This window comes from Zalophus californianus, chromosome 4, assembly GCF_009762305.2.
Source record: "Zalophus californianus isolate mZalCal1 chromosome 4, mZalCal1.pri.v2, whole genome shotgun sequence".
Lineage (NCBI taxonomy): Eukaryota > Metazoa > Chordata > Mammalia > Carnivora > Otariidae > Zalophus > Zalophus californianus.
In genome coordinates this window covers 126,292,973-126,316,046 of record NC_045598.1, presented here as the reverse complement: position 1 = coordinate 126,316,046, position 23,074 = coordinate 126,292,973, and the positions used below count along the sequence as shown (strand labels likewise).

Sequence of the window (23,074 nt, the reverse complement as noted above, 5' to 3'; positions counted from 1 at the left end):
TCAAGGCAAGACCCGCGAGCCCGCCCTGCGGCCCCACCCCCTGACTCCCAGCTCCTTCCACGACTCCCGCGAGTTCCAGTCCCGACTTCCAGCTCCCCAGCCCCGCCCCCAGTCGCGCGCGCTCTCCCCGCCCCGCCCTCGTCCCCCCGCGTGCGGTCGCTACAGCCAATGAGGTTCGGGGCCGCGTGCGCAGATTCAAACGGCGGCTCTTGAGGGAGGCTGGGCGCGAGATTCGGCGGTGCGGACAAAACCCTGCAGGAGGCTGCGAGCCCTGCAGAGCTGCTCGCTGCGGGGTGAGGGCGGGGGTCGGCGCCCGCCGCAGAGCTGAGCTGGGACCACTGAGTAGAGGCTGAGAGGCGGCGGGAGGGGCCGGCGGAGGGCGGGAGCGCGCCTCCTGACATGTTGGGGGCATCCCTGACCGGGCCGGACCGGGGCTAGGAGCGGCACTGCGGGCCGGGGGCGGGTCGCGGTCCGCCCCTCCGTCCTGCCCTGCGGGGGACTTGCGTTCCACTCTCGGTCGCCTCGGAGAGGGAGCGAGGGAAACGGCTTGGAGGGTCGGGGACAAGGAGCATTCGCTTGAGGCTGGAGGAGGCTTAACTGCGTCCCCGCCCAGCCCGCGCCTATGCGGTACTTGAAGGATGGCGAAGAGGTCGCGCAGGTGGGTGACATCCCTTTCACTCAGGCCTGTTGGCACTGTCCCGGCTCAGATTCTTTTCCCTGTTCCAATGCTTCCCCATCAGGCCCTCCCCAGCTGGGGCAGAGGTTTTCCTTCCCGCAGCCCCACAGCCTCTTCGGCCCGGCTGGCCCAATCGCAGCCGTGACGTGTGTAGAGTTGGGGACCACTGTGTTTAAGGCGCAGAAAGTGAGTAACAAATGTCCAGATTGCTCTAAGGAGTTGATTCTCCCAACAGCGCACGTCCAGACTTCAGTCTCTCACAGCCACTTGGTCGGAGTTTCTTGCCAGGTAAGTCTGCGCTTTCAGGGAGGACCCTACGCACCTAAAAGTGCTCATGTGCAGCCCGGACGGCTTGAAAATGGTGTCCGGAGAGATTCTTTTTTTCTGAATTACTGTATCAGTTAAACTCTGATAAACGTGCGCTGGGAGCCCTCTGCCATCTTTGCTACCTTGACAGGTAGGGAAAATCCTCCGGAATAGCTGAGGAGAGAGGACCTTTTTGATGTTTTCTGTAATTACCATTCCCATGTTCTCAGCTTTATGTATATATTTTTAGTATCTTCTGCTGGGAAGTTGTTACACTGTTACTACCCGTAGCTTGATCTTAAAACAATGTTTGATTCACTGAATATTTTTAGTTCCGTGTTTGGCTCTGCCTGTAACTAAGTGTTGCCCAGAGAGGTAGGGCATAATTTTTGTTGGAAAACTTGCTAGGAGGAATTTACTCATCTAATTTTTATTTATACGTTGCTATAGTAGCTACACCTAAATTGTGTGTAGTAACCACTTAGATGACACAAAACGAGGTTGTCTTTTGTCAGTAGTATTAAATAAACCTGAAAAGATGTTTGGCAGGATTTCCAAGTGGTTTTGTTTATCTAGGTTCACAGCCTTAAAGTCATAACTAGAGATGTATTTCTTAAGTTGAAATTTAGTAGTAGGATTCATTCATTGCAGATTTCTGTTTAAAATTGGCAATAACTACACATTATATTTGTTGCTTTATTAATTTATTAATCATCTGTATGTAAAGTATTTCTGCAGAAATCAGCATTAAATAAGTCCTTTTTAGACTTATTTTGTGACAACTACGGTGTAGGTCAAACTCTTCAGATGGAACAAATATACACTCACATAAACCCACCTCTCTACAACAGGGTTTTCAACCTTGTCACTACTGATACATGGATTAGATAATTCTCGGTAGTGGGGGGCTGCCCTATGCTTTGTAGTATGTTTAATAGCATCCATGGCCCTGTCCAGTAGGTGCCAGTAACACCGTTTCTCTGAGTTGTGACAATCAAATGTTTCCAGACATTACCAAATGTGTGTTGAGGGGGGTAGAATCACCCAGGTGAGAATCTCTGCTCTAATTAACTTCCTAATCTTCAGAAAAGATAGATATTAAAAGCTCCTATAATTATAATTACTGAGGTACTGGCTTAGGCCTTGTGGATTTTTAAATATACAAAACTTTTAAAATAAAATAATTTCATTAAGCAAAGTGACAAGTGACTGTCAACTCAAAAACAGAAGTTTGTTTATATTCATTGTGTGGCATTATCTACCTATCACTATTGATGTTAATCTTATTTGAAAGAGTGTCTTAGCTAATGCTATCATCATCGTTTAGTTATGGTTAGACACGGATGCTTGAATGTTAGAACCCTGTCCTCCAATTGATTTTGTCTGTTCATTTCATAGTTTTTGTATGCTTCATAATAATAGACTAAGAAAGGAGAAGTGATTTAATGACTAATTTGCCTGTGTACGTTATTTTCTTTTATTCATAATACTGTGAGCATTGAGATCTGAACATTGATTGTACTGTTCACTTTTGTTCTTTGTCAGCTGTATGAATTAAAATGTATTATAGAATGATTTAAAAAGTCATAAGGCTGGAGTAATTAAATGCAGTGGGGTGAAGCTATGCTCCCTATGGGAATATAGAGGTAGAGGATGTGGTGAGAAATTGTCACATCTAAATGGTGTATTTCTTAGGCTCTTCATACTTAAATGTGTTTCATGCTCTAAATTATATTTCTTGTATATGAAAATAGTCTTATTTATCTTATAAGATAATAGAATGTAAAATGTTTTGAAGGTGAAATTATTGGGCAAAGTCTGGTCTCATGCCTTTTGGCTAAATGTCTTAATAAATATGAACCTAATTTATAGTTGAGAAAGAAAATAATTTGGTCAATTTAAGATCTCTACTATATGACTAAGTATTTGAGTGCAAACTATAGTTTGCTATATAAAAGTTTTGCATAAGACTATGGGTATAAATCCTGTAATATACTTTTTTCTGTATGATATGAAAAAAAAGTAAAAAAAACTGTTACCTTAGGCTGAAACAACTGGAGGATGTTGGCTCTTTTGACTTTTGTTTAAGATAGCTGCAGTATCTCTGATCTAGATTTACATAAAGGAAAAGGCTCATTTAGTGTTGTGACTTTAAATAGTTTTAGATCTCACTGGGGGTTTTAATGATATAATTTATAGGCAATACCAAAATTGGTATAGGTTATTAACATGTATTTGATTTTTAAGCGTATTTATGTATTGAGTAATTAATTTTAGTTTTTAAAAACTAGATCTACCCTTAAAAATAAACTTTAAAAAATGTCGTTTAGAAACTAGAAGACATATTTAAGTAGTAACAGATTCAGGTATTTACACTTGGTGAACTGTACTAAACTGGAAAGGTAAAAGCCAGCTTTTGCATTGGAAAATGTTTTTTAGTGGGTTATGTGTGTGTATGGGAAGCAATTTTACTATGTTATTTCCATCAAAATGAGTGTTATGGGTGAAAGAATACTGAAAATGAGAACTGATTTTTTAAGCAGCTTTGTCATTAATTAGCAATATTGTTTTAGAAAAGCAAGTAAACTCTATATCCCAGTTTTAAGTCTGTTAATCTAGGGGTTTGGATTTTAGGGTCTGTAAAGTAACTTCCAGATTTAATATATATCCTGTTTTGAATCCTTTTGTAATCATCTTTGCTCATTTAAAAATATACACAACTAATGGAATAAAATAGAAAAGTTCAGTCATCATTTTTGTTTATGAGAAGGTAGGTAGAATTCCCTTCAGTACTTATTTCAGTATTACTATTAATACTGGTCAAATGAAGTCAAATTTGTCTTAATAATGATGCTAGTTTGCAGTCCAGGTTTGGAAATAAAATATTCATGTATGCAGTACATAATATTAACCACCGGGTGGCCTGATTTCACTTTTTTAAATCAACCTGGTAAATTTTCATACCTTGAATTTGATTGGATTTAAGAAAATGTAGAATTACCCTGTCAAGACAGTTTATTTTTTTTTTAAAGATTTTATTTATTTATTTGACAGAGACACAGTGAGAGAAGGAACACAAGCAGAGGGAGTGGGAGAGGGAGAAGCAGGCTTCCCCGCTAAGCAGGGAGGGAGCCCGATGTGGGCCTTGATCGCAGGACCCTGGGACCATGACCTGAGCCCAAGGCAGATGCTTAATGACTGAGCCACCCAGGTGCCCCAAGCCAGTTTAAAATAAAGATGTAATTTTGGATTTTGATAAAATTTTCAGATTTGATGATTTGTGACTCAAAATACAATCAAGTTGAAGTGATTTTATTAGAGCAAATTTGATAGAACTATTGATATTTCTTTAATTTTGAACCAGTGATTCTTTTCAAATAAAAGTAAATTTTTAAAAATTCTCAAATTCTTCCTTTCAATACCTCATTTTACTCTAAAAATTAGTATCCCTTAAAAATTGAATTTCTCGGGGCGCCTGGGTGGCTCAGTCTGTTAAGCGGCTGCCTTCGGCTCAGGTCGTGATCCTAGAGTCCTGGGATCGAGCCCCATGTCCAACTCTGTGCTTAGCGGGGAGCCTGCTTCTCCCTCTCCCTCTGCCTGCCTGTCTGCCTGCTTGTGATCTCTCTCTCTCTCTCTCTCTCTCTCTCTGTGTCAAATAAATAAATAAAAAATCTTTTAAAAAAATTGAACTTCTCCCTAAGTGTTTTATCTTAATATAGTCAAGTATGAGTAATTTGTGTATTATTTCACAGGGTAAGTTATGACTGTAACATCCTATTAGCTTACACCCAGTGTAAAGTTTCTCTTAACCATTTTCCTGGCCTAATGAGTCATAGTATTTGTGTGTGTGTGTGTGTGTGTACGTGCTTCATTTTGCTGTTTGATAATCACCCTAATCACTTTGTTCATTCATAATCTAAAAAAAAGAAAACCTTTCATTTGAATGTAGTGCTTAGTTTATATATCAGACAGTTATAGAATAAATATTTTCTTTGACTTAAAAAAATAAAACTGGCAGAGTAATTCTGGTAACCAAGTCCTGGATGAAGATTCAGAAACCAAATTCCTTTTCTATTTTTGCTTTGTATCTGGAGAAATAATTTCACCTATTTTTGTTGTCTTCTAGATCAGTCATCCTAGTCTAAAAATGACTTACTTATGTAGTAAGGAGTTGATTTTATTTAGTTATTATATATTATCATCACTGATTGCTACAATATAAAAGTGCTAAACGATGATATTAAAAAGCAGATAAATGGAACAGATTTGTTTTGATGGTATCTAACCATTATTAAGCAGTGGTGAAAGTAGAGTATTGATGAGATTACATGTGGGGTTTTATCCCTTCTCTTTTTTACTGGCAAATTGTACACATTCTCAGGCATCTTTCTATTGTAGCTAATGATATTGATAATTTTCTAGGATCTTATTCTGTCACACTTATTTAAAAGTTGTATCATTCTTTCAACAGTTACTTAACCAATATAGAAATAACTTATGCTAAAACTAAGAAGTAGCTAGGTGGATAGACTCCAGGAAAGTCCCAGTGGTAGAGAGATGATTCTAAGAATTCTACTTTAATCCTCCCTCACACTCACCCCACTCAAAAAACCCAGCTTCCTGAACATTGACTGGGCTGTATAACTCTCTGAAACTGATGACCATGCTGATGCAAAACAGAGAATGAAACCTCATGTAGAAATAGAAATTTCTCACAAACCAAGTATGTGGTTAAAAAATAAGGCCAAATTTTAAAGTTGAACAAGTTTTCAGGAAAATTACTCCTTGGTAACTGGTCTTTTGACCCAAATAACATCTTTGGACTCATACCCTTAAGTTAAAATAATTTGATAAGAACCGACAGTGAATTTTGTACAGATTAGACTTGATGTAGATATTTTTTTTGAACACTCAAGATTTATATAGGCAAGTCCCTGAATTAAACATTTTTGATCTAGAAATAACCTAATTTTTAAAAGCAGTCTCAAATATGCCTTTGTGAAAGCTGTTGGGATCTGAGGGGTGGGAGAAAGGGGGAACCTGTGAAAAGCACAACTGAGGGCTGTTTGGGATGGCAGGAAGTGGTAATGTTGCTGGGGACAGTTCCAGGAAAGGTTAGGCAATATTAGTAGACACCCCAAAGAACCCCTTCTGTACTGAATATTTTGTTTGTTTGTTTCAGCAGGTTATGCTCCTTAAAATTCTACCATTTGGAGGTGCATTTGGATTTTGAAAGTCCTTTTTAATAAATGGGAATGCCTTTCCCCTTCTAGAGGTATTTTTATTTGTTAAAAAAAAGTTTTCTCTCTCATATCCAGTGAGATCAGCTGTATTGAGGGAGGTGGAAGTTTTCATTGGGTTGGAAGGGAATGAGGTAATTTTGGAATACAGAGTACTTGGAGGAGGTAAAAGAGTAAGGAAGATCATTCACTGATCATTAATTTTACAAATATTACAGGTACTGTGCTTGGTGCTGAGAGGTATTAGATATGGTCTTTGCATTCCTGAACTTACTATTTGGTTGGAAAGGTTGGCATGTGTGATGAGCATTAAAAAAGAAGGGTAGATGCCATGAGTACATACAAATTGGACAGAAAGCCTCAGTATGGTGTTTTTTCTGATTTGGTAGCCTTCTTAGAAATTTATTAAGTCACTGGATCCTGAACCATCTCCATTTTAACTATTTAATCTTGGCTAATCAGGTGGATATTTCTGATAGCTGAAGATGGCAGCAAATAACAGGTATTTCTTTATTTAAACTTGTGTCTTTATTTTCAGATTAATTCAACAAAACAAGCATAGAACTGGCAGATTATTGTTACAAATAGACACTGGCTTTAGGGAGAGAGCATTGGAATGTTGAAATGCATTGAACCGAAGCAGATAGATAGTTATATAGGTAGAGAAGTTGGGGATCTTGGTGTCTTGCTTGGTCGGATATGAAGAACTTCGGTTCGGGGGCGGGGGGAAGGGGGGGCTCACACCAGGCTGGCTCAGTTGGTAGAACATGTGATTCTTGATCTCTGGGTCATGAGTTCAACCTTCACATTGGACATGAAGCCTTCTTAAAAAAAAAAAAAGAATTTTGGTCCTATAGAATTGACAAATCAAGGGAAATCAGAAGTTCCTGCAAAGGATCTATAGACAGTATATATTAAATCTAGGCCTTCATTTTTCAGTTTTGTAACAATTAAACTGTATGTAGATATTGGGAACTACCCACATGTTCTTAAATATATTACATTAAAGTTAAATCATCAAACTTTAGCTATTTGAAATCAGAGTGAATTTTTGGAAAAGAGTTGAATCTAGTAAAGCAGAAATAATCTCGAATATTGTTGGGCAGTCAGCCTATGCACATAATACTAATATTGAGCTACCTCTCTGTGCCATGTGCTATATGAGGTGTCTTATATGTTTTTTCATTTAATTTTATCCTTGAAGCACTATAAGGTAGGTGGTATTATCCTTATTTCACAAAGAGGTAAACTAAAGCCCCAAGAGGTTAATATATCCATGATGCAAAATAAGTAGTTCAGTTATAACTAGAACCATGTTCTGATTTCAAAACATACTTTAGGTTTGTCTTTGGTATCTTCCAGCTTCTTAGTATCCTCTTCCCTATTTTTCTAGTATGTGGTAGTATACTGGTTAAATAGTGAATTTTGGAGTTCAGTCATGCTACATTTGGCGTAACTGTAGGCAAGAAGTTACTTTTCTAAGTCAGAGTCTCCCTTTTCTGTAAAGTGGGAATAGTAGTATTTCCCTCTTGGGGTTGTTGTGGGGTTTTAAGACAGAAATTTCAGAGACTACCTAATGTCTGGTACTTAGAAAGTTTTTTTTTTTTTTTAAAGATTTTATTTATTTATTTGACAGAGAGACACAGCGAGAGAGGGAACACAAGCAGGGGGAGTGGGAGAGGGAAAAGCAGGCTTCCTGCTGAGCAGGGAGCCCGATGCGGGGCTCGATCCCGGGACCCTGGGACCATGACCTGAGCCGAAGGCAGACGCCCAATGACTGAGCCACCCAGGCGCCCCTGGTACTTAGAAAGTTTAAATAAATATTTGCTCTTATTATTTTCAGATGCTCATGACCGTATTCAGTCCTCTAGCTACTCAAAACCCTCTAATTCAGTTTATCATAAAGACCCACCCTCTTTTCTGAGGCTTCATGTTCTCATGGCTTTAACTGTTTTCTGTATGCTGGTGATTGCCAAAACTGTGTGTCTACTCTAGGCCTCTTAACCTGAGCAGAAGATCCATGTGCCCTGGTGCCTTCCTAGATCTGCTCTGCCCAATGGAATAGCCATTCCCCACATGTTGCTATTGAGCTCTTGAAATGTGGTTAGTCTGAATTGCAATGTACTCTATAAAATACACACTAGATTTTGAAGACTTTAGTAAGTAAAAAAGGAATGTAAACTAGTTCATGATTATGTTGAGTATGTGTTGAGGTAGTAATTTTTTAATATATTGGGTTAAATAATTAACATTATTTTGACCTGTTTCTATTTCTAAAATGTGGCTACTAGGAAATTACATATATGGCTGTGTTATATTTCTCTTGACAGTGCTGTTCAAGGTATATTCACTTGTATATTTCTCAAGTGCCTTGAAATCAGCTAGTCCCAAACTGCCTACTCTCCCCATTCTCTTCTCCCTCTCAAAGTTCTGTTTTTCCTTCTATTCTTTATCTCAGTGGATAGCTCTGTTTATGCTCCTAAAGTCAGAAGTTTTGGAGGCATCCTTGATTGCTTGCAAAATCCTTTTGTTTCTACCTTTTTAATATCTCTGTTTCACATGCTTCTTTCCATTGCCACTATTATTACCTTAGTTGGTTTATTCTTTTATGGTTTCTTGATTTTTGTTACATTTAGATCTCTTCTACTCAAGGGTATAAAAAGATGGAACTCTGTCCTATTTTTTTAATAGTACTATTATGGTTTCAGTTTTTAAAATGTAAGATTCATCTGGCGTTTTTTATTTTAAACTAAGACTCAAGCTTTATTTAGCCACCCTGTGTCTTACCATTTATTGAAAAGCCCATCTTTACCCCACTGATTTGATATGTTACTGTTACAATTTACCAAATTCCCATTTGGGTGTGGTTTTTTTTTTCTGAATGTTCTATTCTCTTCCATTCACCTGTGTATCTGTTCATATGCCAGTACTGTTCTATTTATTGTTTCTCTACAGTATGTTTTCATACTGGGTAGTGCTAATTGTTTATTTTTCCATATGAACTATAGAATCAGCATGTCTAAGTCCCTCTGAAATCTTTTTTATTTTTAAAGATTTTATTTATTTATTAGAGAGAGAGGGAGGGAGAGTGAGTGCACAAGCAGAGGGAGTGGCAGGCAGAGGGAGAGGGAGAAGCAGGCCCCCCGCTGAGCAGGAAGCCCAATGTGGGACTCTATCCCAGGACCCTGGGATCATGACCTGAGCTGAAGGCAAATGCTTAACTGACTAAGCCACCCAGGCACCCCTCCCACTGAAAATCATTATTCATTAAATTTATGAATTAGGGGTGCCTGGGTGGCTCAGTCAGTTAAATGTCCCACTCTTGATCTGGGCTCAGGTCTTGATCCCACAGTCATGAGTTTGAGTCCTGCATTGGACTCCACATTGGGTGTGGAGCCTACTTTTAAAAAAATATTAAAAATTTATGAATTAATTTAGGGAGAATGGACATCTGTAATATTGTTTTCCTATCCAGGAATGGGGTCTGAATGTTTTTCCATTTATTCAAGTCTAATGTATCTTATAATAGTGTTTCATTGTTTACTATGCCTTGATCTTATATATTCAGATTATTTTCACATATTTTAATTTTGTTGTTGTTGGTAATGCCAGTGAATCATTTCTTCCATTGTTTCTTTTAACTAGATGTGACTGTGTTTTGTATTTTACCCTTAACATTGTCAGGCTCTAATAATTTCTTACTTGGGTTATTGTAAAAGATTAGTAATTGGTCTTCCTTCCTCCATTTCTCCACATTCCTGCCAGTGATTTTTCCAAAACCCGAGGTATTTGTCTTTCCCTTACTTAAAGCCTTTTAACTCTTTAAGATAAAGGTCAAATAAAGAATAAAAGTCAGACTCTTTAGCATGACATAGAGGTTATCACTTGACCCCTCGTGGCATATCATTTCTCTGGTGTCAATAAGAACTATAGCTAGTCTCAATTGTACGACTCTTAATTTTTTATATTTTGAATAATCTAATTTGATGTATGTTAGTCTGAGTGGCTTCTTCAGTCATACCTGTATACACAGTTTCAAAGATTGAATTCACAAATTTACATAAAATTCTTGATTTCACAATTGTGTGTTTTTATTTTTTTTTAGTGAGGATGAGGATGATGACCTTCAGTATGCTGATCATGATTATGAAGTACCACAACAGAAAGGACTGAAGAAACTCTGGAACAGAGTAAAATGGACAAGAGATGAGGTAATTATGTGATAAGGTTTACTAATTTCATACTTGCATTTACTTGTTAATAATAATATTTAATAAAGATATTAAAAGATATTGAAAAGCAAAACCTGAGAAAAGTTATTCATCAACTAATGTGCACATATTTTTCTTCTACCAGAGGTGTGAACAGTGGTTTGATGTTGAGACTGACAGAAACAGTAGAGTAAATGGGAGAGTTTGTATTATAGTGGCTTGTCCTTCTATAGATGGCTGTCAGATATGACATGAAAGAATTGGAGAGTTATCTATATTTAGAGATAGAGGAATAGGTGGGGGAGGAAAGCTTTCTAATTTTCATTCCTGTTTTAATAGGATGATAAGTTAAAGAAGTTGGTTGAACAACACGGAACTGATGATTGGACTCTAATTGCTAGTCATCTTCAAGTAAGTAAACTATTATCTTCTATTTCTAACATGGATGATATAGGTAATTGGATTAAATTTGCTGTTTTTCAGAAATGTGTCTTCATTATTTTATTTATTTATTTTTTAAAAGATTTTATTTATTTATTTGACAGAGAACAAGTAGGCAGAGAGGCAGGCAGAGGGAGAGGGAGAAGCAGGCTCCCCGCTGAGCAGGGAGCCTGATGTGGGGCTTGATCCCAGGACCCTGGGGTCATGACCTGAGCCGAAGGCAGCGGCTTAACCGACTGAGCCACCCAGGTGCCCCGTGTCTTCATTATTTTAGACTTAGGTTTCCTTTCTAAAAACATTTCTGTTGTTCTGATCTTCCTACAGTGGTCAAAGGTCAGAAAGTCTGATTTTCTAATAATTAATTTATACAGGGGCCTAAAAAGATTACTAATCTAAAATGAAAATGATGCTAAGTTTGGTTAGGGCTTTAAAATATTTGTTGATAAACGTTAAAACATTTGAAAGAAGTTAAATACATTGAAATCTTTTGGCAGCTGATCAATAAAATCAGAAAAAGATCCGTTGAAAAGTTTGTCATTTAATGTTTGCATTTTAAGGTGTTATTGATTTTTAAAAGAATTATATTTAATTGTTCATCATACTATTCACATACTATTCATTAGTATGTAATTTTATAATTTACAAAGTGTTTTCACATACATTTCTTTTGTTTCTTACTACATTAAAGGTAGTGAGGCAAAATACTCATTTTTGAATTTCTGTTTTGAGTACCATGGGTTTCATAAATCAGGTTACCTATGTTCTTTCTAAGTTGTTATGATGCTTTTTAACATAACCTGAAAATTGAGACGAGATAATGGAAAGAGCATAAGTTTTGGAGTCAGCTCTATTAGCTGTTTGGTCTTAGAAAAATTACTTAACTTTTTTGATTTTCAGCTTCCTTATCTACAATATGTAAATAATAGTACTGTTTTTGTAGTATTTGTTGTGAGAATTAGAAATAACATATATAGGATTTTGGCACATTTCCTGACATTTAGCAGGTGTTCAATAAATGGAAACTAAATTAGAAAAGTTATTTATATTAGCTTTATCAGTTTAACTTCAGTGAAATAGCAGCAAATGAAGGGAACAGAGAAATGTTACAGTGACATGCAGGAACTGCCTGATTATTTTGAAGAAAATGATAGCCTTAAAATGGATCAGCATTGATGGTTAGAAGCCATAAATGAAAATCAGCTTAAATATAATTTGAAATCCACCAGGCACAGAGACGGCCACTGGTAAACAACATTATCCATAATCCTGTATATGAACTAATATTTTTGTAAACTCTGAATCAGTCATGAAGTTAAGTGTTTTGTTGTTATTATTATGTATTATTATTATATGTAAGAGTTACTGGGTCATGAATTGACTAAGGCTTCATTTGTTAATGATTTTTGGAATTGGAGATATTTCTACATAAGGCTTTCTTATCCTGGTAAATTCATTTTCCTTTTAAGTTTCAACACTTAAATAATTTAACTGATATGTAATGCACATCTTTCATATAGATATATTTAGTTTTTTCTTAATAACTCAGAGTTCATCATTTATAAAAATCCTTTAAATACCATGCAGTGGTCTAGTAATGCCTTTAGGGGTTTTTAAGTACTACTGTACTATATGAATTCAGATTGCTATGCTATTTGAGTTCATATGTCTGCTTTGTATAGTTTTCTGTCTACTCCCTTTTATTCCTCAATCTTAGATACATTTCTTTATGGCAGTATCTGTGTTAAATAGCTTTGCGTTTTGCTACGTTATAAGGTGCACTGCAGAGATACATACTTATAAATTAAAATAATGTATATTGTCTAAGCTCTGCCAAAGGCGTTAATTTAAAAATGAATCGAGACATAGGCATGTAAGATAAATATTACAGTTTAAGGCTTTTCTTTTTTTTTTTTTTTTTAATTTGAGAGTGAGGGCATGCATGAGTTTTGGGGAGGGCCAGAGGGAGAGGGAGAAGCAGACTCCTTGCTGAGCAGGGATCCCAATGCAGGGCTCGATCCCAGGACCCTGAGATCATGACCTGAGCCAAAGGCAGACACTTAACTGACTGGGCCATCCAGGTGCCCCAATAAATACTACAGTTTAAAGAATTTTTTTTTTTTTAAGTATTTATTTATTTGAGAGAGAGTGCAGAGGGAGCATGCACGCAGGTAATGACATTCAGCCCAAATGTACCAGGGGACATGAGGAGCTGGGAGAGGTCTGTAGTGAGTGAGTCCAGGATAAGAGCCCAGCAGAGGGATGAAGGGAGAAGGAGCTCCAGAGGGACTCCCGAAGCCACTTCTGACATGTTTGCCCATGATCAGGCTGCTGGAGTCCACCTTCCCACCTAACCCCACATTTCTGTTTTTTTTAAAAGATTTTATTTGAGAGAGAGAATGAGAGAACAAGCAGGGGGAGGGGCCGAGGGAGAGAAGCAGAAGCAGACTCCCCACTGAGCAGGAAGCCTGATGATACGGGATTACATCCCAGGACCCTGGGATCATGACCTGAATTGAAGGCAGATGCTTAACTGAGTCACCCAGGCGCCCCCAGTTTAAAGAATGATATTGAATACATTATTCTTGAAGACTTTCTCCTTGAGTTTAGGCTGACTTGCTTTCTGGAAGACAATTATTCAATAACAAAATCATCAATTCTTTCAGAATCGTTCGGATTTTCAGTGCCAGCATCGGTGGCAGAAAGTTTTAAATCCAGAATTGATAAAGGGTCCTTGGACTAAAGAAGAAGATCAGAGGGTAACATGTTCATATTCTTTGTTCCAACTGTGTAGGTGGACTGGCTTTTTTTTTTCCTAATATATTGTTTTGTCACAAAGAATATGTTTAAATCACATGATTTTGTTCTTTGGGTGCTGCTTGTAGAAGAATGAAAGGTGAGTGTCTGGAAATGTAGTTTTTCTGAATTGAGTCAAACCAAGTATAATATACATAGCTTTTTCTTTCTGAGAGTTTGGTTTACAGGAGGAAAAATGCCGTCAGCTAAGTCATCTTATTTAGAGCTTAAGTTAGCAGCATTTAGGGTATAGCTTCTTGTTGAAAATTGAGTTAACATTTTAAAAACAATTTTAATTTTTATTTTATCTGATAACATGGTATGTAAGAAAGTCATTCTTAACTATCCCTCTTGACCTGTAATGAGCCCCAAAATAAGTTAGATACCAGAGCATCGTGTTTCTAAAGGGTTGGATGATTTAAAAACTAAGGTAATTCTTTGTGTTATAAAAGTCTGAGAATAGGAATATTGCTGTCCTCTACTAGGAATTGCCCTTTAGTTTATGTTCTTTATGGCAGATATGTTAATGTAGTTGGTGAATTAGAGCATGTTTCTTCCCACTCAAAAAAAAAACCAACAACAACAAAAAAAGTTCACCAGGCTCAGAACTGATCTGCTTTACTTGATGGCCAGTGATAGGTTTTACAATGTGTGATCTGTATCCTTTTAGTGTGAGAAAGGAAGAAATGAAGATAATTTGTAGATCCTTCCTGCTTCCAAACTGATGTATTTGGCTTTCAGCTGAAGCTTTTTTTTTTAAAAAAAAACACAAGAATAGAAAATCTATAAGTCTCAACATCTTTACTGTTGTTTTAAATTAGTTTTCAATGAAAACAATTTAATTTACCATTCACTTTAATTAGCACCTTGTATTTTAGATTAAGTTTTTACTTTTGTACTTGGCAAATGATGAATATGAGACCAATTGTTGTGGTTTGGATTTTAATGCATTAAAAAAAAGTATTCTTGAGTTATGTTTCAAAATTCTGTCAAGGTAATGCTTTTTTTAATTGAGGTATAATTGACATGTAACACTATGTTAGTTTCAGGCGTACCACATAATGATTTGCTATTTGTATATATTGCTGAATGATCACAACAATGGGTCTAGTTAACATCTGTCACCATATATAGCTGCCAAATTTTTTTTCTTGTGATGAGAATTTTTAAGGTGTCTCTAGGCGGCTTTCAGATGCGTCTTACAGTATTGTTAACTGTAGTCACCATGCTGTACATTACATCCCCATGGATTGTCTATTTTTAAAAAGATAGTGCTTTTTTAAACTTTGTTTTTCTGTTTCTTAGGTTATTGAATTAGTTCAGAAATATGGGCCAAAAAGATGGTCTTTAATTGCAAAACATTTGAAAGGAAGAATAGGCAAGCAGTGTAGAGAAAGATGGCATAACCACCTGAACCCGGAGGTGAAGAAGTCCTCCTGGACGGAGGAGGAGGACAGGATCATCTACGAGGCACATAAGCGGCTGGGAAATCGTTGGGCGGAAATTGCCAAACTGCTTCCTGGAAGGTGCTTATATAAATGTATATGCATTTTCCTGTACTTAAACTTGATCTTCATTAAGTTACTTTAAATATGGTTGCAAGTATCCCCATGACTTTTATTTATAATTGAAATTTAGACAGGCATTCCTTTGGGCCTATTTATAATAAATTCTGTGTAAAGGATAGAATTACTCTTTTAATGAAATATTTTATAGCAGTAATTCGTGCAGTAAAATGCTAAGTCTTTAGATTATGTGAACAGTTAATGTAATCCACAGATTGTTCACATATCAATGCCCGTCAGACAGACCTTCTTTGTACAAACCTGGTTGGAATGGAATCTAAATTGAAGAGATTTCTTTCATATTGGATTCTATGTATAAGACCAGAGAATAGCAAATATATGGGCTGAAATAAACTATGGAAGTTCATGAGCGAAAATGCAATTCTTAATTATGGTATTATTCAAATCATGGAAGTAGTGTATATATATCCATGTGGCTAAAATACAGAATTTCCCTCAGGGAAAGCGATACACCCCTGTGTACTGTAAGTATATATTGCACTGGTTCAAATGTTTCCTGATTGTCTGTAGTACAGTAGACCAGCAACCTTGGGAAAATCCATACCTCATGCATGTCTTTTTATTGCTGTAGTCTCTGTATGGTACTTCATAGTTTATAAAATGTTTTTACCTATATACTTAATTTTCATATACTAATGAAATATGCAAAGCAAACAACGCTGTCTTTTTTTATAGGTAAGGAAATTAAAGCATTGTGTTTTTTACTGAATCAGGTTTAGGAACTTCTGATGTTTTCAGTCTTTTATATATCTTTTTACTCTCCATTTAAGCTAGCCTTAATATAAAGTGCCTTAACACTTTATGTATGTAGTCGATTCTCAGTAAATCTTTGTATATTTTATGAAGGGTGGAATTTATACTACAAGTAATTGTGGGTTGAAGGTTCTCATTTTTATAAAAGGAACTTTAGGTAAAAAGGGAGCCAGTGAACTCTTTTCAACATAGGTATTCTAATTAGTGAAAAAATACTGGGATTCTCTAATTTTTGGTTTGTTTTTCTTGACCATGTTTGTTCCTGGCTTTTAGCCTTTGCCCTATCTATGCCTTTATCTGGAATGCTCTTTTTTTCTTTTCTTGTATGGCAGGTTCATTCTTGTCATTCATTCTTAGCCTCACTGTCACTTCACAGAGGCCTTCCTGGACCACCTATCAAATTACCCTAGTTACTCACTTTTCTTATCCTACTTTAAAGATCTGCATTGCACTGATGTTTTTCTTTGTTTTTTTCCAACTGAAGTGTTTTTGACATGTAATATTATATTATTTTCAGGTATACAACATGGTGATTTAACATTTATATACATTTTTAAGTGCTCACCAAGCTAAACCTATCTACCATCTATCACCATACAAAACTGTTACATATTATTAACTACATTCCCTATGCTGTATATTTTATCCCCATGTCTTATTTATTTTATAGCTGGAAGTTTGTACTTTTAATCTCCTTCCCCTATTTTGCCCAGCCCTCAACCTCCCTCCCCTTTGGCAACCACAAAATTGTTCTTAGTATCCATGAGTCTATTTCTGTTCTGTTTGTTTTGTTTTTTTAGATTCCACAGATAAGTGCAATTCTATGGTATATATCTTTAGCTGACTTTTTTCACTTAACAAAATACCATCTAGGTCCATCCATGTTGTTGTAAATGAAAAGATTTCATTCTTTTTTATGGCTGAGTAATATTCCATTGCATGCATATACCACATCTTCTTTTTCTACTCATCTATCAGTGGCCACTTGGGTTGGTTCCATATTTTGGCTGTAAATAATGCTGCAGTGAACATGGGTGTGCATATATCTTTGTATTAGTGTTTTTGTTTTTTTCAGATAAATTTCCAGACATGGAATTCCTGGATCATATGGTAGTTTTACTTTTAATTTTTTGAGGAACCTTCATACTGTTTTCCATGGTGGCTGTACCTTTTTGCATTCCCACCAAGAGTTCATGAGGGTTCTTTTTTCTCCATATCCTTTCCAACACTTGTTTTTTTTGTCTTTTTTGATAGTAGCCATTCTGACCTGTATGGGGTGATAGGTCATTGTGGTTTTGATTTGCCCTTCCCTGATGATTAGTGATGATTAGTGAGCATCTTTTTAAGTTTATAAGCCATTTATATGCTGCCTTTGGAGAAATGTCTGTTCATGCTCTCTCCCCATTGTTTGATTTTTTTTTTTTATATTGTATGAGTTCTTTATATATTTTGGATGTTAACCCTTATTGCTTATATCATTTGCAAATATCTCCTCCTATTCAGTAGGTCTTGTTTTGTGGATGGTTTTCTTCACTGTATAAAAAGCTTTTTAGTTTGATGTAGTGCTTTTTGTTTTTGTTGCCCTTTTCTGACAGATTCAAGAAAATACTACTTAGACCAATGTCCAAGAGCTAACTGCCTGTTTTCTTTGAGTAGTTTTGTGGTCTCTGGTCTTATATTTAAGTCTTTAATCTATCTTGAGTTTATTTTTGTATATTATATAAGAAAGTGGTCCAGTTTTATCCTTTCATGTAGTTGTCCTGTTTTCCCAGCACCATTTATTGATAAGACTGTCTTCTCCCCATTGTATGTTCTTACCTCATTTGTTAAAGATTAATTGACTGTATAGGCATGGGTTTATTGCTGGACTCTATTCTGTTCCTTTGACCTATGTTTCTGTTTTGTATCATTACCACACTGTTTTGATTACTATCACTTTGTAGCATAGTTTGAAATCTGGGAGTGTGATACTTCAGCTTTGTTCTTCTCTCTCAAGATTGCTTTGGTTATTCAGGGCCTTTTGTGGTTCTATACAAATTTTAGGATTATTTGTTCTAGCTCTATGAAAAGTGCCATTGGTATTTTGGTAGGGATTGCATTGAATCTATAGATCACTTTTTGTAGTATGTACATTTTAATAATTCTTCCAGTCTATAAGCATAGTATGTATTTCCATTTATTTGTGCTATCTTAAGTTTCTCTCATCAGTGTCTTATAGTTTTCAGAATACAGGTCTTTCACCTCCATGATAAATTTATTCCTAGGTATTATATTCTATTTGATGCAATTGTGAATGGTATTGTTTTCTTAATTTCTTTTTGATAGCTTGTTATTAGTGTATTAGAAACACAACAGATTTCTGTATACTGATTTTGTATCCTGCAACTTTACTGAATTCACTTATTAGTTCTAATGGTTTTTTGGTGGATTCTTTAGGTTTTTTTTTATATATAGTCATGTCATCAGCAAATAGTGACAGTTTTACTTCTTTTCAAATTTGGATGCCTTTTCTTTCTTTTTCTTGTCTGATTGCTGTAGCTAGGACTTCCCAAACTATGTTGAATGAAAGTTGCAAGAATGGGCATCCTTGTCTTGTTCCTGACCTTAGAGGAAGAGCTTTCAGCTTTTCACCATAGAGTGTGATGTTAGCTGTGGGTTTGTCCTGTATGGCCTTTATTATGTTGAGATGTGTTTCCTCTGTACCCACTTTGTTGGGAGTTTTTATCATAAATGGATGTTGAATTTTATCAAATACTTTTTCTCCATCTATTGAGATGATACGATTTTTATCCTTTATTTTGTTAATATGGTGTTGATTTATTTTGCAGATATTGAACCATCCTTGTATCCTTAGAGTAAATCCCAGTTGATCATGGTATATGATTTTTTATGTATTGTTGAATTTAGCTTGCACTGATGTTTTTCTTCTTATTTATTTTTTCGTTTTTCTATTCTTCCCTCCTTCCATGCTTCCACACTTTCAGTGAGAATGTAAACCTCGTGAGAGAGGGACTTTCTCATCACTGCTCTATCTCCACTGTTTAGAACTATGCCTGACTGACAGACAATTTATCTTTGAATTGAGAAAGTATCTAGTTTCATTATTTGTGAAAATTTGTTTTAAGCACTTTGTACACTTTATACAGTGTTAAAATTTGTGGAATACTTTTTTTTTCTTTTTAAATTATACACTTTCATTTCTTAGGACTGATAATTCTATCAAAAATCACTGGAATTCTACCATGCGAAGAAAAGTGGAACAGGAGGGCTACTTACAAGATGGAATAAAATCAGAACGATCTTCATCTAAACTTCAACACAAACCTTGTGCGACTATGGACCATTTGCAAACCCAGAATCAGTTTTACATACCTGTTCAGGCACATATTTTTAATACCTTTATTATTTAAAAGATTTATTTAGTTGTTATATGGGAGGATGATTGATTTCTTAATACAACAGATACAACATATATTAAGGGGAATAGACATTTCAATTTCCAAACTGAAAAAAAAATTATTATAACAAGCAATTAGACCATTAGTGGAGGTTTATCTCTACTTATTTTGATTGATAAATATTTTGGAAACAAACTCATTAAAATGTTTCCTTTTATATGTAGTTTTTATATTATCTAGTTAAGAAATAGTATGTACATTTCCTAATGCTACCATTCTTTGAATCTTCATTTATGATTCAAAGCTTATGGTCATCTGTGCTTTATCATCCATTGTAGTTTCCTTTTAAGAAATATTTTGTGTAATTGTAGTATTGCTTATCTCTAAGAGGTAAGTGTGTATAAAATGGTTTTAAGGAGAAAATAGTCAAAATCCATTCATCATTTTGGGAGGCATGGTAGATAATTAATTGGTTCTTTGATGGTACTCAACTTTGCTTTTCTCCCTAGTAACCAGTTACTAAGTGATGTCAGTCTTTGTTTAATCAGGTTCATTAGAGTAGAGATTCCCCAAGCTCATGATAGGGCAAGCTCTATTTTCCTTACAGTGCATTTTCTTCTCTGCAAGAAATTAGTTTAGGAGTTTTCATAAGGTTTGTTTTATATTTTTCTGTCTGCCTGTCTGTCATACCATTTTTCATGTTGAGCAATTCTTGGTTCTTATCACATAAAATGTAAAGATTAAGTCAGGACTTAAAAATAGTGTCTACCAAAAGATAAAATTTGTCTGGGTGTTAAAAATCTGTGGTTAGTATGCACAGATTCGATTTGAATTTACCTCATTAAATGGACATTATTTTTTGGACATAATTTTAAAAGAACCATTTTAAAAAACTAATGACATCTTAATTTACAAATAGGAAAACGTATGAAGATGGTATAGTTATCTGCTGATACTCAATACCTTAAGGTTTTTATTGTCTGTTTCTTTACATTTTTCTTTAGAGTCCTAGATTTCAGCACCATAAACTGAAACATTCTGCTTCTGTCTTAGAAAGGTTATCATTTAAATTTATTTTTTTAACTCATAGAAACATAATTTTAAACATTATTTGGGGTCAAAGGAGTATTTAACAATCTCAATCAAAATATATTGGAAAATAAGGATATTTCTCATACTTTAAGAATCATGTATTATACTTTTAATAATTCTTGAAAGATTTATGCATTCATAATTCAGCTCATTTGAACTACTAAAAAAATCATTCTAATTTTGACTTGAAAGAAAAAATGGATTGGTTTGAAATACTGTCACAGATTTAAATTAAAAGTTTGAGAAAGATAAATTTCTAATTCATTGAAAGTTTAGTGATAACATACAAATCAAGTATTGTGAAAGTTAAGTTCTATGTTAGTAGTTATGTATGGTGATTCTGCATCAGATAGTGATTTAGGTAGGCCATTATGGAAAATAAACAATTTCTTATTTATATTTATTAGGTTTTTAGGTTTTTAAAAAATACCTTTTCATGTTTCTTTCCACCATTGCACACTAAATTTGCATGCAACTTCAAAATTCTTACTATAGATGCTTTAGAAAAGAAAGAAAATAATTCTTAGTCTGTTGTCAGAGTATTAAAAAGCACATGAGTGATTCTGATTGTTTTTCTAAGGCAATAGAATAATAGAAGAAGCCTCCGTTTTCATATCTTTTTACACAGAGATTGGCATGGGGTGGTGGTAGGAGTAGGAGGAATGAATATTGAAAAACTTGCTTTAATCTCTGTCTTTGTGAGTGCTTCATATGGACCAAGCCCTTCCTCTGAAAGATAAGAACACAACTACTTTGTCTTCTTCCAGAGATAGAGTAATCCTTCTAGTAGCAGATTAAAAAAATAATTTGGTGGATATTGTAGATAATAGACTGATTGGCTGATAAATACATGCCAAGTAATTCTCGTATGTCATCCAGGAGAAGATAGGTCTTTCCTATGAGTTACTACTTTTCATTAGTAGATTCTAAGAACAAAGATGTAGTTATTAGAAACTATTATATAAATGAATTTTCAAAGTTAAAGAGATACTTTATGAGTTTTTAATGCTGATATTTTGTCAAGAGTTTTTATGCTTTGCCTCAGATTTTAAAAATTTATATAGTGCTATATGTATGATACTAATATTTTAATTACTTTTTAGATCCCAGGCTATCAGTATGTGTCACCTGAAGGCAATTGTGTAGAACATGTTCAGACTTCTGCGTTTATTCAGGTAACTTATTTATAGCAAAAAAAGGAAACACTTTCAAACATATATTTGAAAGTCTAATAGTCCTGTTTCCTCATTCATAAAACTAGGACACAAACAATACTATCTGTTCTATTTACTTAGAGTATTATAACACTAAAGGAGAAAGTTTATAAATGGGTTTCAGAAATATAAACTGTACAAATGTAAGGTGATTGACAACACCAGTAGAGTGGTCCTTTCATTTTTCCAACTTGAGCATTTGGGTTGTAAATGGACATATTTTTCTTAAATTGGATAGAATGTGCATACATATGATTTAATAAAACAGACTCCAGACATAAATTTCTAAATTAATATAGATGATACAAGTTTTTTAATGCATTTAAATTTCCTAATTCTAGGGCTGGCTGGCTGGCTCCGTCAGTAGAGCATGTGGCTCCATCTCGGGGTCATGAGTTTGAGCCCCACGTTGGGGGTAGAGATTACTTAAAAAAATAATAAATTTCCCAAATCTCTTCTGTTAAATTGAAAATATTTAGATACCAGAGAGATTGTGATATTGAGCATTTGGGATTTAGTTGTATTAAATCAATGTTATTGGAGAAAATAGATTTTATGTTGCATAGAAGATAAAAATTAGAACACTAATAATAATAATATAATAATAATAATAAAAACAGTTGTTTAAGTAGCATCTCTTATTCTCTTTTATTTAACTTTTTTTTAGCCACCCTTCATTGATGAAGATCCTGATAAGGAAAAAAAAATAAAGGAACTTGAGTTGCTTCTTATGTCAGCTGAGAATGAAGTTAGAAGAAAGCGAGTTTCATCGGTAAGAAATAAGCTTAAGTGTTTAGATTTTGTTAGAATCCTCATGTGCTTTTATTGTTTTCATTAGCATTGACTTTCATATACTAATACATGGAAAGCATATTCAGTATGACTTCAGAATTTAATGTGGACTAAAAATAGTTTTTCTATTTTGCATTGTTGAGGTTGCCTGATTTTGATATACAACTCTTTTGAACATATTTTACAATGTTCTGTATTAAGATGCTTCTTGAGTTGTAAATTTCAAGCAGACTTAAGGTATGATCTTCAATATATATATATTTGTGAAAATGATGTGTGGTTTAGGCTTTGCTTTTATTATGATTTTTGGCTCTGCTTTTATTTTAGACATTCCTTGTAATGATGGCTTTAATAGAAAAAACATTTGAAAAATAAAGAATTTAATAGATGTGTAGCGATTTATGTGCTTCAAAATTGCTTTTATTCTGTCATTGAGCATTTTTTCCTATTTATTATGAATACAAATTTGGTAAATTAGAAAAAAATAATAACTTAAAAATATAGGGAAAGGGAACATTTAAATTTTATGTTCTTAATAAATTTTTATATGAATATTGATTACCACATGTGAA

The 23,074-nt window shown here is 35.0% G+C and overlaps 1 protein-coding gene across 7 annotated transcripts in view; it reads left to right on the top strand.

Annotated features, from left to right (window-relative positions):
• Nucleotides 1–232: 232 nt before the first annotated feature.
• MYBL1 (MYB proto-oncogene like 1) overlaps nt 233–23,074 on the top strand; it is a 39,740-nt gene continuing 16,898 nt past the window's right edge. For all 7 annotated transcript variants that reach the window (XR_003517995.2, XR_003517994.2, XM_027583339.2 and 4 more), the window contains exons 1-8: nt 233–658; nt 10,328–10,433; nt 10,773–10,844; nt 13,538–13,630; nt 14,973–15,193; nt 19,212–19,386; nt 21,600–21,671; nt 22,378–22,482. Coding sequence is in view for 5 of the 7 variants with exons in the window: in XM_027583339.2 (XP_027439140.1) it covers nt 639–658; nt 10,328–10,433; nt 10,773–10,844; nt 13,538–13,630; nt 14,973–15,193; nt 19,212–19,386; nt 21,600–21,671; nt 22,378–22,482 (864 nt within the window). In the remaining 2 variants the exon portion in view is untranslated. The remainder of the gene's footprint in view (nt 659–10,327; nt 10,434–10,772; nt 10,845–13,537; nt 13,631–14,972; nt 15,194–19,211; nt 19,387–21,599; nt 21,672–22,377; nt 22,483–23,074) is intronic.